The sequence below is a fragment of the Nematolebias whitei genome, chromosome 18 (genome assembly GCF_014905685.2).
Source record: "Nematolebias whitei isolate Nwh7 chromosome 18, NemWhi1, whole genome shotgun sequence".
In the NCBI taxonomy this organism is placed as follows: domain Eukaryota; kingdom Metazoa; phylum Chordata; class Actinopteri; order Cyprinodontiformes; family Rivulidae; genus Nematolebias; species Nematolebias whitei.
Genome location: NC_056515.1, coordinates 5,634,802 through 5,647,027, shown reverse-complemented (window position 1 = coordinate 5,647,027; position 12,226 = coordinate 5,634,802). Strand labels below are relative to the sequence as shown.

The 12,226-nt window shown below is 41.3% G+C and overlaps 1 protein-coding gene across 1 annotated transcript in view; it reads left to right on the top strand.

The window, feature by feature from the left end:
• Positions 1-8,720, top strand: part of gfm2 (GTP dependent ribosome recycling factor mitochondrial 2) — a 34,587-nt gene extending 25,867 nt beyond the window's left edge. Inside the window, exons 11-21 of the mRNA XM_037692435.1 lie at positions 1,175-1,255; positions 1,340-1,488; positions 1,751-1,891; positions 1,965-2,064; positions 4,555-4,741; positions 4,834-4,910; positions 4,990-5,128; positions 5,217-5,390; positions 5,917-6,032; positions 8,043-8,225; positions 8,319-8,720. Of these exons, the coding sequence (XP_037548363.1) occupies positions 1,175-1,255; positions 1,340-1,488; positions 1,751-1,891; positions 1,965-2,064; positions 4,555-4,741; positions 4,834-4,910; positions 4,990-5,128; positions 5,217-5,390; positions 5,917-6,032; positions 8,043-8,225; positions 8,319-8,447 (1,476 nt within the window). The 3' untranslated portion in view covers positions 8,448-8,720. The remainder of the gene's footprint in view (positions 1-1,174; positions 1,256-1,339; positions 1,489-1,750; positions 1,892-1,964; positions 2,065-4,554; positions 4,742-4,833; positions 4,911-4,989; positions 5,129-5,216; positions 5,391-5,916; positions 6,033-8,042; positions 8,226-8,318) is intronic.
• Positions 8,721-12,226: the final 3,506 nt, after the last annotated feature.

Here is a 12,226-nt window from a genome sequence, read left to right as displayed (position 1 = left end):
AAGGCCAGAACTCAGAGAGGCTAGCATCGCTAGCTCAGCTGGTAAAAGAGAACAATTGGAAGAGGGGTGCCAACGCTTTCCTTCACCAATTAAAATAAGGCCAGAACTCAGTGAGGCTAACACCGCTAGCTCAGCTGGTAAAAGAGGACAATTGGGAGACAATTGGGAGAGGGGGCGCGAACGCTCGCCTTCACCAATTAAAGACAAGGCTAGAACTCAGAGAGGCTAGCACCGCTAGCTCAGTCCAACAATCTATGAGGTTGGAGAAAATGACCGGGAGAGGGTGCGAAAAACGCTAGCCTTCACCAATGAAAACAAGGCCAGGAACTCAGCTGGCTACGTAATAAGCAAACTTCAGAGCACAGTCCAACCGACCACGCGGTTGGAGGCCTCCAGTAAACAGGAGCGGAGCGAATGCTACCGCTAACCAATAGCAAAATATAAGCAAAACACTACTTACCAGTGTTAAATCACACACATAGTAGTCATAAACAACGTCGGAGCACAGTCCAACTGACCACGCGGTTGGAGGCCGCCCAACAAACGGGAGTGGAGCAAACGCTACCGCTAACCAACAGTAAAGTATAAGAAAAAAACACTACTCACCAGTGTTGAATCACACATAGTAGTCAGACGCTGTAAGTTGGGAGAGGCGGAAACCGCCGTAGTCCCCAACGAATCAGCAGAAAATACCTTTGAACAGGGTTAAACCGTTGCAGCCCCTAGGAGGGCGAACACACTACTCCCGCCGACGGGCAATCGGGCTTCCAACGACGGTAAAAAGTTCAAAAAAGGTCCAAAGGGCTGAAGCCCTGAATTGAACCACGCGCGAGAAGAAATAAGGAGGAGCAGAGCTGCGGATGACGTTGGGCTATATAGCCTCTGATTGGTCATCCGTGTCACACCTGTGACTCCGTTGGTATTATTACTCGAACAGCACATGCGCGAAGGGAAGTGCTTTCAGCACCACCCTCTGGCGGTCAGGAGGGAGGAAATAGAACTTAGATGACCTTATTGTTAAGTTTTGATCTAAACTGCATCAAACTAATTTGATTTGCATTTAAACTAAGAAGTTTAAAACAAAACTAAGCAGTAATGGACAAGTGTTCCTTCAGTGAGTGCTCGGCCTTTATTCAATAAAACATTTACTTTGTGCTTCTGGTTGACGTCACAGCTTGCTGATCTGGACGATGAATTTGCTGAGCTGCTGCTGACCAGTTTTAGTGATCATTTCGATGCAGTTCCTTCCATCAGAGTGAGTCATTTATTGCTTCTAACCAGACAATAATGGTGTACATCACAGTGAACACACAAAGCTGCCGTCGCTAAATGTTTCCAGCTCCAAGAGGCGGTGCGACGACTCACTTTGGCTCGTAAAGGAGTCCCTGTGCTCTGCGGCAGCGCGCTGAGAAACAAAGGTGTGCAGCCTCTCCTAGACGCCATCACTGCGTACCTGCCTGCTCCGAACGAACGGCACCATGATCTGGTGTGAGTAAACCTTTGAATCTACATCACCCAAACTGCTACTTCCTCTGTGTTTGTCATAAGATGGAAACTTTCTGCATCACTTCTAGTTTGTAGCTTACAGGAAGAGATTTTTTTTGCATTCAATTTAAAGTTACGGTACTTTAAAAGATGTTGAATTCGGCCCTCATGGCTGCTATCAGGAGCTTTCACTCATCAAGGAGAAAAATAGGTTTGATCATGTTCGCTGCAGCATAAATGTTGCTTGTTGTTCATAATCTGACAGACGGTGGTACAAAGATGACTTGTGTGCGCTGGCCTTCAAGGTTCTTCATGACAAACAGCGTGGTCCTCTAGTTTTCCTCAGGGTATACTCAGGTACTCTGAAACCACAGACAGCCATCTACAACCTGAACAGGAGCAGCACGTAAGTTGTTTCAGTCACATGACCTTCACAACCCTGTTAACTTAAAGCAAACTGACAGACTTTGTGCTTCCAGTGAGAGGATGAGTCGACTGCTGGTACCTTTTGCAGATCAGCATGTAGAGATCCCTTCAATGACCGCAGGAAACATTGCACTAACTGTAGGACTGAAGCAGGTAGGACATAAAGCCTTAACCTCATTTAGTTATTTATTGATTTAAAAGTGTAAATATCAACAGTCGGTCCACAATAATAATTAAAAAAAGCAGCAGGACCAAAGAAAAAAGTAAATACAACTCCTTTTCCTATTTATAAAACCACAAAATACATATGGCCGTCTTTGTTTGGACATTCTTCGAAGACAAACCCATAATGCAAAATCAACCCTTAATGTTTACCATGTTCTTCTAATATTTTTGTTCTCTTTATGATGTCATGTTAAAAAAGATTTTCAATTGATCTTTCACATCATTCCATATTTTTAGTTTATATTCTACAATAATATTTTTCTTTAATGACCTTCCTGCAAATACAAATAAATAATTTTTGTTCAATGATTGGCTATTAATACAAAAACTCATTAAATTATTTGGCAATCATCTAAAAAAAGTTAAGTCAGGTCCTCTGGATGTTCAAAAAAAAGTTTTTTTGTTTGTTTTTTGAACGTCCAGAGGACCCGACTTAACTTTTTTTTAGATTTTTCTACCTGGATTATTGAGCATGCATCAGGATATTTGGCAATCAATTGTAGCTTTGCACATAAAGAAGTCAATCTAGAAATGAAGTACATTTATTTACATGTACATTAAATTACCTATGTTTTAGTTGTTTCCCTGCTTTGACACACCTGATTTGAATGATTGGCTTCTGCAGAACTTGAGGAAGTAATTAAATCACTGAATCAGGTGTGTTGGAGCAGAGAAACAACTAAAACATGCAGGATGGTGTTCCTCAAGGACCAGGGTTGGGAACACTGCAGTTCATTGAAGTTTACAGACATTTATTTCTGCTCAGCTCCTTTCAGGTCCCGTCACATCATTTCAGTCAGGTTGAGGTCTGGACTTGGGCTGAGCCGGGGCAACAGTTGGTTCATGTGTTTATGCTGATATGCTGTGTCTGTTTGTTTATTGTTTGTATGTTTGTTTGTTTTTCAAAGGTGCTGTTGTGCATTATTGGTAAACCTTGTGTAGATTTATCTGAAATAATAGTGAACTCAAGAAGTAAATAAAATAACTGTTTTTGTTTCTGGTGATTGATTAAATGCTATTGTTGGTCACAAGTTCAATCGAGTACAAAATGTCAGGAGAAGCTGTGGCAAAAGTCTAAAGTATGTGTATAAGTACTTCAGGGGCTGGTGACCCATGCAGTTTTGGACCTCTGAGTCCAAGCATGCATAAATCCCAGAACAGAAAACTGAATAGGAGCTTTACAATCTTTAGCTGCTCTTTTGCTCAGTCCATGATTCAGCAGTCCAAATGAAATGTCCTTGTTTGCAAGCAGTCATATTATGCTTTTATTCACAAATATGAAATGAAATGTTGATGTAATATTTCACTAACATCTCAACTTTGGTCTCATTTGTTCAAAAACGATTGTTTCAAAAGTCACGTGGTTCTGTCAGATGAAACTTTACAAACTCAAGTCGTGCTGCCATGTTCACATTAGAGGGAATTTTCATTGAACCCTCCCAAACAAGCCATGGTCAATCTTTTTCTGATTGGCCAGTCATGACCTTTTACTTTGATTATCTTGAGGCCTTTAAAAACTGGGATGAAGCCCGTTTTTTATTTAGTTTTTAATTTTTTAGTAATTTCTCTGATGGTTACAGTCTGACTTTGGGGTAATTTTGCTGGACGTCCACTCCTGGGCAGATTGTTAGCTGCCTAGTAAAGACCAACTCATCTTTATTATGCTGTTATGTAAAATTGTAGAGCTGAAAGAAAGTGCACTTTCTTTTTAGCACGACTGCATACGTTCAAACGTCTGTACGACACAAACAGAGAATTAAAAGTAATGCAACGTAACGTGAAGCGTTGATAGTTCTAAAACACTCTGCTTTATTCAAAACTGCATTTTACAAACTTTTCACTTTTCATATTATGGTTTCCAAATAAATAAATAAATAATCTAAAAGGAGCCCTTTTCAATCTTTACTTTTAATTTTTAACTTTGATCTGAAACTTCCAACTGTAATCACTGTCAAGTCAACTTTATTTATAAAGCACATTTAAAACAGCAGCTGTTACCAAAGTGCTGAACAGTACAAATCAATGGCAGTAATTTAATGGAAAAAATAAAAATGATAATGTTGAAAAAATAATAAAGGCATCAAAAGAACAACATACAAACACAGAACAATAAACTAGTAAATCAAATCACAGTGTGTTAAAAGCCAGAGAAAACGGGTGTTTTTAGCATTTCAAAAAGCTCAAACATTTCATAAATTAGATTTTCTATTTTTTTTAAAAATCAGCTCCTTCCACAAAACTATAAATTAATCATGTGTACACCTGCAAAGGATTTGTAGAATTTTAAAATTTCACAAATATCGAAATATAAAAATGGTTTATGGCCCAGCACTGAAGTTTGAAAGACGTTCAACTCCACACTTTTTATACCTTAAACATTTTGTGTTTTCTGAAGTTCTGCGCGTTTTCTTACCTCAGACAGTCACAGGAGACACCATCGTTTCATCCAAAGCATCAGCAGCAGTTGCAGCTGGCAGAGCCCAAGATGAGCGTCAAACAGAGACAGGCTGTGGAGATCGAGACAACATCATCCTCTCTGGAGTGGAAGTCCCTGATCCTGTCTTCTTCTGCACCATAGAACCTCCCACCTTGGCCAAACAGGCGGGTCAGTTCCAGTGGGAACAGTCCTAAATCTATTTATAGTCTGCTTCTGCTGCGCTTCAAACACTGGATTATTTATGTTTGTTTCACTAAAAGATCTGGAAAATGCCCTCCGCTGCCTCCAGAGGGAAGACCCCAGTCTAAAAGTCCGAGATGACCCCGATTCTGGTCAGGTAATCATGTCATCGAGTTAGTTAGGATTAGGAATACGTTTTAGTGGAGTGTCTGCCACGCTATCTTCTCCATCCTCAGACCATCCTGTGTGGGATGGGAGAGCTGCACATCGAAATCATCCATGATCGAATTAGAAGAGAGTATGGCATCGAGACTCACCTGGGACCGCTGCAGGTGGCCTACAGAGAGACCGTTCTTCATGAGGTTTCAACTACAGGTACCACTGTCCGGTTTAGGTTGATACTTTTCAGTGATTACACTTGTCAGCTAGAAGCATCTGCTTCGTTTTTTGATTTTTGCTGCAGAAACTCTGGATCGGACAGTGGGGGAGAGACGGCACGTTGTGACGGTGCAGCTGACAGTCAGGCCTGCAGACGACTCCTCGTGTGACTCAGCACTTACAGAGGAGCTGGAGACACAGCTGTCAACAGAAATGAAAGAGGCTATGCAGAATGGAGTGCACAGCTCATACCTTCAAGGTAAAACTGACGCCACTTACAGTATTATTAAAATCAACGTCCTACTTTTCAACACCAGAAATGTTCAGAAGGTGTATATTTGGAGCAAAAAAAACTCGTCAGGTGGAGCTTTGTTCTGGAGCAACGTCAACATTTAGTTCTGTTTGCATTAGGCTTGCTGTTAGCTCAATATCTTTATGTCAGAATAGACACAGACACTGACAAGGCCAAACTTTTTCTATCCAATGAAGAGAACATTTATTACTTGCCCGTGTGTATTTGCGCATCCACTGGATATTCAGTTCCAGGTATTGCCAGTTGGCAGTAGACTGAAGAAAAGGTCACAGCAGTCAGAAGCAGTGGCTGCTCCTTGTGGACATGGTTTGATCAATAACATGAGCGTTACAAACATCCAACTGGTTTACATTCAATGTTTGAATTTAAAGACTGAACTTGTCTCAAGTCTTTTATATGAGTGTAAGATTAACCTGTCTTTTGTTGCTTAAAGTCTGATCTTTGGTACTTTTTTTTATATATAAATATTCAGGCCCGCTGCTGGGATATCCTGTACAGGGTGTGTCCACACTGATCCGCCATGTTGCCACGGAACCAGGGACATCTCCTACCATGGTGTCCGCCTGTGTGTCTCGTTGCATGTTAAAGGTAAAACCATTAAAGGTTCTCCTCCTTTAAGATTTAAATAAAACTAGAAAAATGCATTTTAAAGCCTAAAAACGCAGAATTAAATAAAAAACAAAACTAGCAAGATACTACTAAAAATTAGGGCTGAGTACCGAACCGAGGTTCTTTTATAGCACCGACCGAACTGCACCGGTCGGTGTATGGATTGAAACGTCACTCTTTTTTCGGTGTCAAGTTTCGGTATTGGCTGTAACGTGTCACGTGGTTTCAGCACGCAGACAGGTACAACACCAGACATACGACAAACAGACTACGTGTTTACACCCAGAGCTGTATTGAGCTGCCCTACAGCTTGTATGCCTGTGGTGATGGTTACGCCCACAGACGGGGTTCACGTGTGCAGCACGTGTGTTGTCGAAGTCATTCGACAACACACGCAACTTTCTGCTTGCAAGCAGAAAGTTGCTCCGTGTTTTTCTGCAAGAAGAAAGACAGCAGCCTCCCCTCCTCCTCCTCTCAGCATTAAAGTCAGCCTGTGAGTGTTGAACGGCCTGATTCATCATCTCTACGGTCCGACTCCTCTTCATCAAAGAACTCCGAGGATGGAGCTGTGCCTGTGTTTCAGCTGGTGAGTTTACGTTTGTTAACGTTACTGCAGCTTAACATGTACATCGCTGAGAGTTAAACTAGGATCCATGTGACGCTAACTTTAAGATATTGGTGTGTAAATTTATTTTATCTACGTAGCTAGCTAAACTCAGAAGCTAACTAAAGATTGACACTAACAGATAAAGCTTGTAAAAATGTGCTCATCCATCGAATCAGCTGCTTAAACAGTTCAGCTAATGTTCACTGAAAAAGTTCAGTTTGTTAATGTTAATGTTCTCCTCACAGGAGGTTCTGACCCTGATGTGACGAGGACAGAGGCAGTCAAAAGAAAAGTGAGGTGGGGGCCACAGGACAGTCACAAACTTTGTTGTTAAAGTTTGCTGTCTTTTCTACAGTGGAGGCTCCATGATGGAGGTAAATTAAACTGTAAAGGATGTTGTTGACCAGTTAAGCTTTTATCTCTCAGCCTAGATAATGTTTTTGAGCAATAATAACACAACCATGTTATTGTTGATGTTTTGTTCTAATGTTAATTAGGGAGATGATCAGAGCCCTAAACCCCAGAGAAGATTCAGGCAGAGACACAGAGGTGCAGATGTCTGCATCAACCCTAACCTCAGTGAATCCAGTGATCTGCTGGTGGAATGTGGGGGTCAATATGTCAGTGCTATCAAACTGACAACCAGGGATCTGTGTGTGCAACAATTATCATCTACACTCTCAAGAGTGAACATTTTCTACTGCTGGAGACACCATCAGCCAGGAGGGGGCTTGTTTGTGTCCAGAGAAAGCAGACATGTTGTTTCTGAAGAAAAACTTTTAAGTGAAAAGGTCCTCAGTGTGTAGCAGTGAGCATTAGACACTGACATGTCACTTGTTGTTTGCAACTGTTATTTTTTTAACTGGAAATTATTTGTTTATTTTTATGTAAGAAAACTGCTTGGAATAGAAATACCAAAGTTAAAAAATAAAACTCACAATTTGTACTGTAATGTGTAACGTAATTTTATTCTTGTTAGAATTAATAGTAATTACAAAATTGATACTGAAAAAAGAACCGTCCAGGAACCGACACCGAAGTGAAGGTACCGACACCGGTACCGATACCAATTTTTTTTAGAAAGGTACCCAGTCCTAATAAAAATTGCAAAATGCGAGCTAAAATGAACATAATACTATCTAAAAACTAAATGCAACAAAAATAGCCAAATGTTAAAAATTGTAATGTTAGCAAGAATTTAGGTAAGAAGTTGGTAATAGAAAATCTTAAATGAGCTATATTCAGCTAAAACTGCGTAAGGCTAGCTAAAAGCTAAAAATATTTGAAGTATGCAGAAGTAGTTAGATTGGAAGAAAAAAACAATATGAATGCTTAATCAGCATTGTCATAAAAACACTCCAGAGTTGTTATTTTGGATTCAGGCACTGAGCCTCGCAGGCGGCCAGGTCCTGGAACCAGTGATGTCCCTTGAGGTGATTGTGCTCGAGGAACACCTCAGCTCTGTGCTGGGGGACTTGGCCCAAAGACGAGGGACGATCCGAAACATCCAGAGTCGCCATGACAACAAGGTGCTGCTGGCTACTGTGCCCTTAGCAGAGACGATGGTGAGAGGACGCTCAGACGGTTCAGTTATAGATGTGTGTATTTTGGGTTTATTTTTTTAAACATTTCCTCTTCACATGTTTCACACATTAAAGGGCTACTCAACCAAGCTGCGAACTTTGACCTCTGGCAATGCTACCTTCTCACTGGAGCTGGACACCTACGAGGCCATGAACCCTCAGGACCAGAACTCACTGCTAAAAAAGATGTCTGGTCTGCTGTGATCCTCAGACGCTTCTGCAACTGAGACTTTCTGTGAACCTCAGACCTCTGAACACTCTGGAGGGGTTTGAACACAGAACTATTATGACAAATAATTAGCCGCTTCATTTCTGTACTGGTATGATTATTATCTCCTGCTGCCATGAAATGTGTCAGTCATGCCTGAGCAAATATCTCAAGAACCACCAGTGGCGGCTGCTCAACAGAGGGCGCTAGGGTGCCTCCCCACCACTGACACCACTCACCATATTACATTGAAGACTTAAAAAAATTAAATAAAAATGAAATAATAAAATAAAAATATTCAGAAATATATGTATTTTTTTTAGTTGTGTAAGATAAATATTTTATAGTTAATGATGAGTTGTTTCTTTCAAAAACATTGTCTTTGATGTGGTGACGCATTTCCGCCCTGGGAGCACTAGCACATAGACTCTCATTAAAAGTTGGACATGCAAAGTTAGCTCTTCTTTGTTACAAGAGACAGGAAGATTCTGGGCGCACTACTCAAACACCCTGAGTACCAGCGCACTGTATGGATCATGCTTCTGGTCCTGCCGTCCCGGTACAGATTTATTTATTTTATGTCCCGGAACAGATCGTGCAGTGACAGACACAACCAGGCTATGTACAGTATGAAATAATTATTATTTAGCTGTCAGACAGCAGCACATTTAAAAGAAGCGCAGCATTAATTTTGATCAGGCAGATAGTTGCATTCGGCGCTGGGTTTGTTGAAGCCAGCTGGGGTCCTGTGTAGAAATGAGAGGACTGGCGTGGACCACCACCTCAAGCGACGTGGAAAATTCTAACGGCTAGACCTGTCACAATAACAAATTTTGCTGGCTGATTTATTGTCTCAGAAATTATTGCAACAAATTCAATTCAGTTTATTTATATAGTGCCAAATCACAACAAGTTGTCTCAGGGCACTTTACAGGAACAAATGATATTGTTTGAAATATGACAATAATTAATCATTATTAGTAGCAATTGTCAAATTTAAGAAGAAATGTTGGTTAATTTGTTTTGCATGTCACACCTTTTTTTGGCCACTGGATGACAGTATAAGACTGTTTGAACCAAAGGATGGATAGTGAGGGAGCAAGCAGCGTGTCTAAGAAAAATAGGAAGGAGGCCCCTTGACGTGACATGGGCTGTCTCTGTTTGCTTCTCAAAATGGCAGAAGCTCGTGTGGTTTGAGCTCTTTAGCATTTTCCACACAAAGCTTTTAATAAAAAATCAGTAAACAAGTTCTCAGTTTCTTTTTGCAGAGAAAAACTTTTTACACTAAGGCACAGGTTTCAACCGTGAATTTTTGGAGCTTTGACAAGACGGAGGCTTTTTCCCCGAGGTCGGCCTGTTAGCTTAGCTCGTAGCTTAGCTTCTCAGCTTAGTTGCTTTTAACGATCCAAAAACAGGATTTTGGATCGTTAAAACAGATTTTAAAGAGAAAAGAGAAAGGGAGGGGTCAGTGAAGAGCACTGGAGTTGAGCCTTTTGTCATCCAGTGTCTTCAGTAGAAAGAGAGACACAAAGAAACGATAAAGCAGATAAATAAAAATGAGGTGGATAATTTTCATTTATCATGTGATTAATTGATTTATTGTGACAGGCCTACTAACGGCAGTCATCATTAATGTGCCATTATTACCATATAATTGTGCCATTAATGTATTGTTTACACAGGTAATGAATGAGTTAATAAAGCGCGCAGACGTGAGTCAACCGATGAGTCAACCGATGAGTGTGATGTGTGCGGAATGTCTTGAACACATATATATATATATATATATATATATATATTTATTTATTTATTTATTTCATTTACCCTTTATTTATACAGGTAGTCTCAGTGAGCCACGAGAACTCATTTTCAAGAGAGACCTGTTTAGGGAGCAGATGGGGGTTAAGAGTCTTGCTCAAGGGCCCAGAGTGGCGCGAATGAAGGTGGGGGCAGGTGTGGGTGCTTGACCTATCCCACCCACATTTTTGATGTCGGTACCGGGGCTCGAACCGGCGATCTTCCGATCAAAGGCCCACCTTCTCTAACCTCTGCGCCACCACTCCCCATATAGTTTGGTACATGTCTATTTCGGAGTTCTAGCCCCCACTGGTGGAAATTCCACCAGCTGCCACTGTGAACCACTGGACAGATGACTGAAAAGGTCAGTTTACCAGGTTGAAAATTAAAAGTCATCCCCAGCTAATACTCTGCTAACAGACTGCATGACATCTTTATTTAAAACTTTGGTAAACAGTGCAATGAACAATATGCAACATTTTTGAAAAATATTCAAAACCTCTGGAGAAGTTTCGTGAATTTTATTCACAATTTTTTAGAAACAGTCATGAAAATACAAAGTATTCATAAAATTATCTCTTTGATATGACAACATGAAATCAAGAGTTACAACAATAATCAGCTTTAAATCAGTGCAAGCTCCGAGAAGGCAGCTTATCGTTAGATTTTCTTTTAAAACCCAAACCTGGGGTTGATTGTGTGCAAACGTTCTTCCCTTTTCTGTCCCCAGGTCAGCCTCTCTTGTTCTCAGAGACCTTTGTATTCTTTCGGACAATAACTGGTGAACAGTGGCTGAACTGGGATTCCACGCCTTACAGAGAGGAAACAACGATGTTATAACACAAGTGTTGCATAATTACATTGTTTGCAGACTCAGTACTTACTCCACCAAACGGCAGCGGTGCACAGAGAGTCTGTTGAAGGCATCACCAATGTCCGTCACATCTTTGGCACTCCACAGCCGCTCTGCCACAGCACAGGCACGGGGCCTGAGTTAACAAGGAGTTAAAGAAAGGAGGGAAAACACGCTCATAATCTGTCCTTGGTAAATACAGCACCGATTAGGGCATTGTGTAAAATGTAAATAAAAAAGAATGCAATGATTTGCTAATTGTTTTATTCACAATTCTCATGTTTCTCACTGTGAAGATCCCATCGTTTAACATCTGGGAGCTGAGGAGAGCAGTTAGAGCTTTTGGAGGGGAATGTTGTCCTCCTCTTTGCTGATTTTTGTTTGATGATGCAACACATATTTTCAATTGATCAAGTCTAGACTGCAGGCAACCAGTTTCACACAAACTCTTGCTGCACAGCCACGCTGCTGTAATGGAGGCAGTATGAGGTTATTATGGTCTTGCATAAGGTCTTCCCTGAAAAAGACCTCATCTGGATGGGAGCACATATTGTTTTAAAACCTGTATACACTTTTCTGCATTGATAGTGTTTTTCCAGATGTGTTAGATGTGTCCATGCCAAAGTCACTAATGCACTCCCATATCTTCAGAGAGGCAGACTTTTGAACTGTGAACATATGAATGGCTAGATGGTGCCTCTCAACTTTAATTCGGAGAACATGGCTTCTATTTTGTATAGGCTTCGCCTTTTAAGGCTGTCGCTGGTGGGTTTATCCCGTCATGCAAAGCATTGCACTGAAAAAATTAGTCCACGCCCACCTGTTGTGTGGGCCCCACCCGGTCCATATAAATTAATTTAAGAGCGGGTAATCGGCTCCCATTTTTCTTCAGCAAGCGTATAGCACTGAGCTTCAACTAGACAATGTCCAGCACCAACGACATCCGCCTGTGTCCGTCCTGCAAGACCGGCTACATGCTGAGTTTTGACCGGCATGACATCTGCGAAGGATGCCTGGGTCCCCGACACGCCGACCTTGCTTCCTCCTGCCACCTCTGTGATCTCCTTCCCCCGGAGGAGAGGCAGAGGCGAGCAGCCTTGTTCAAGGCTAACGTCGAGGAGTGCC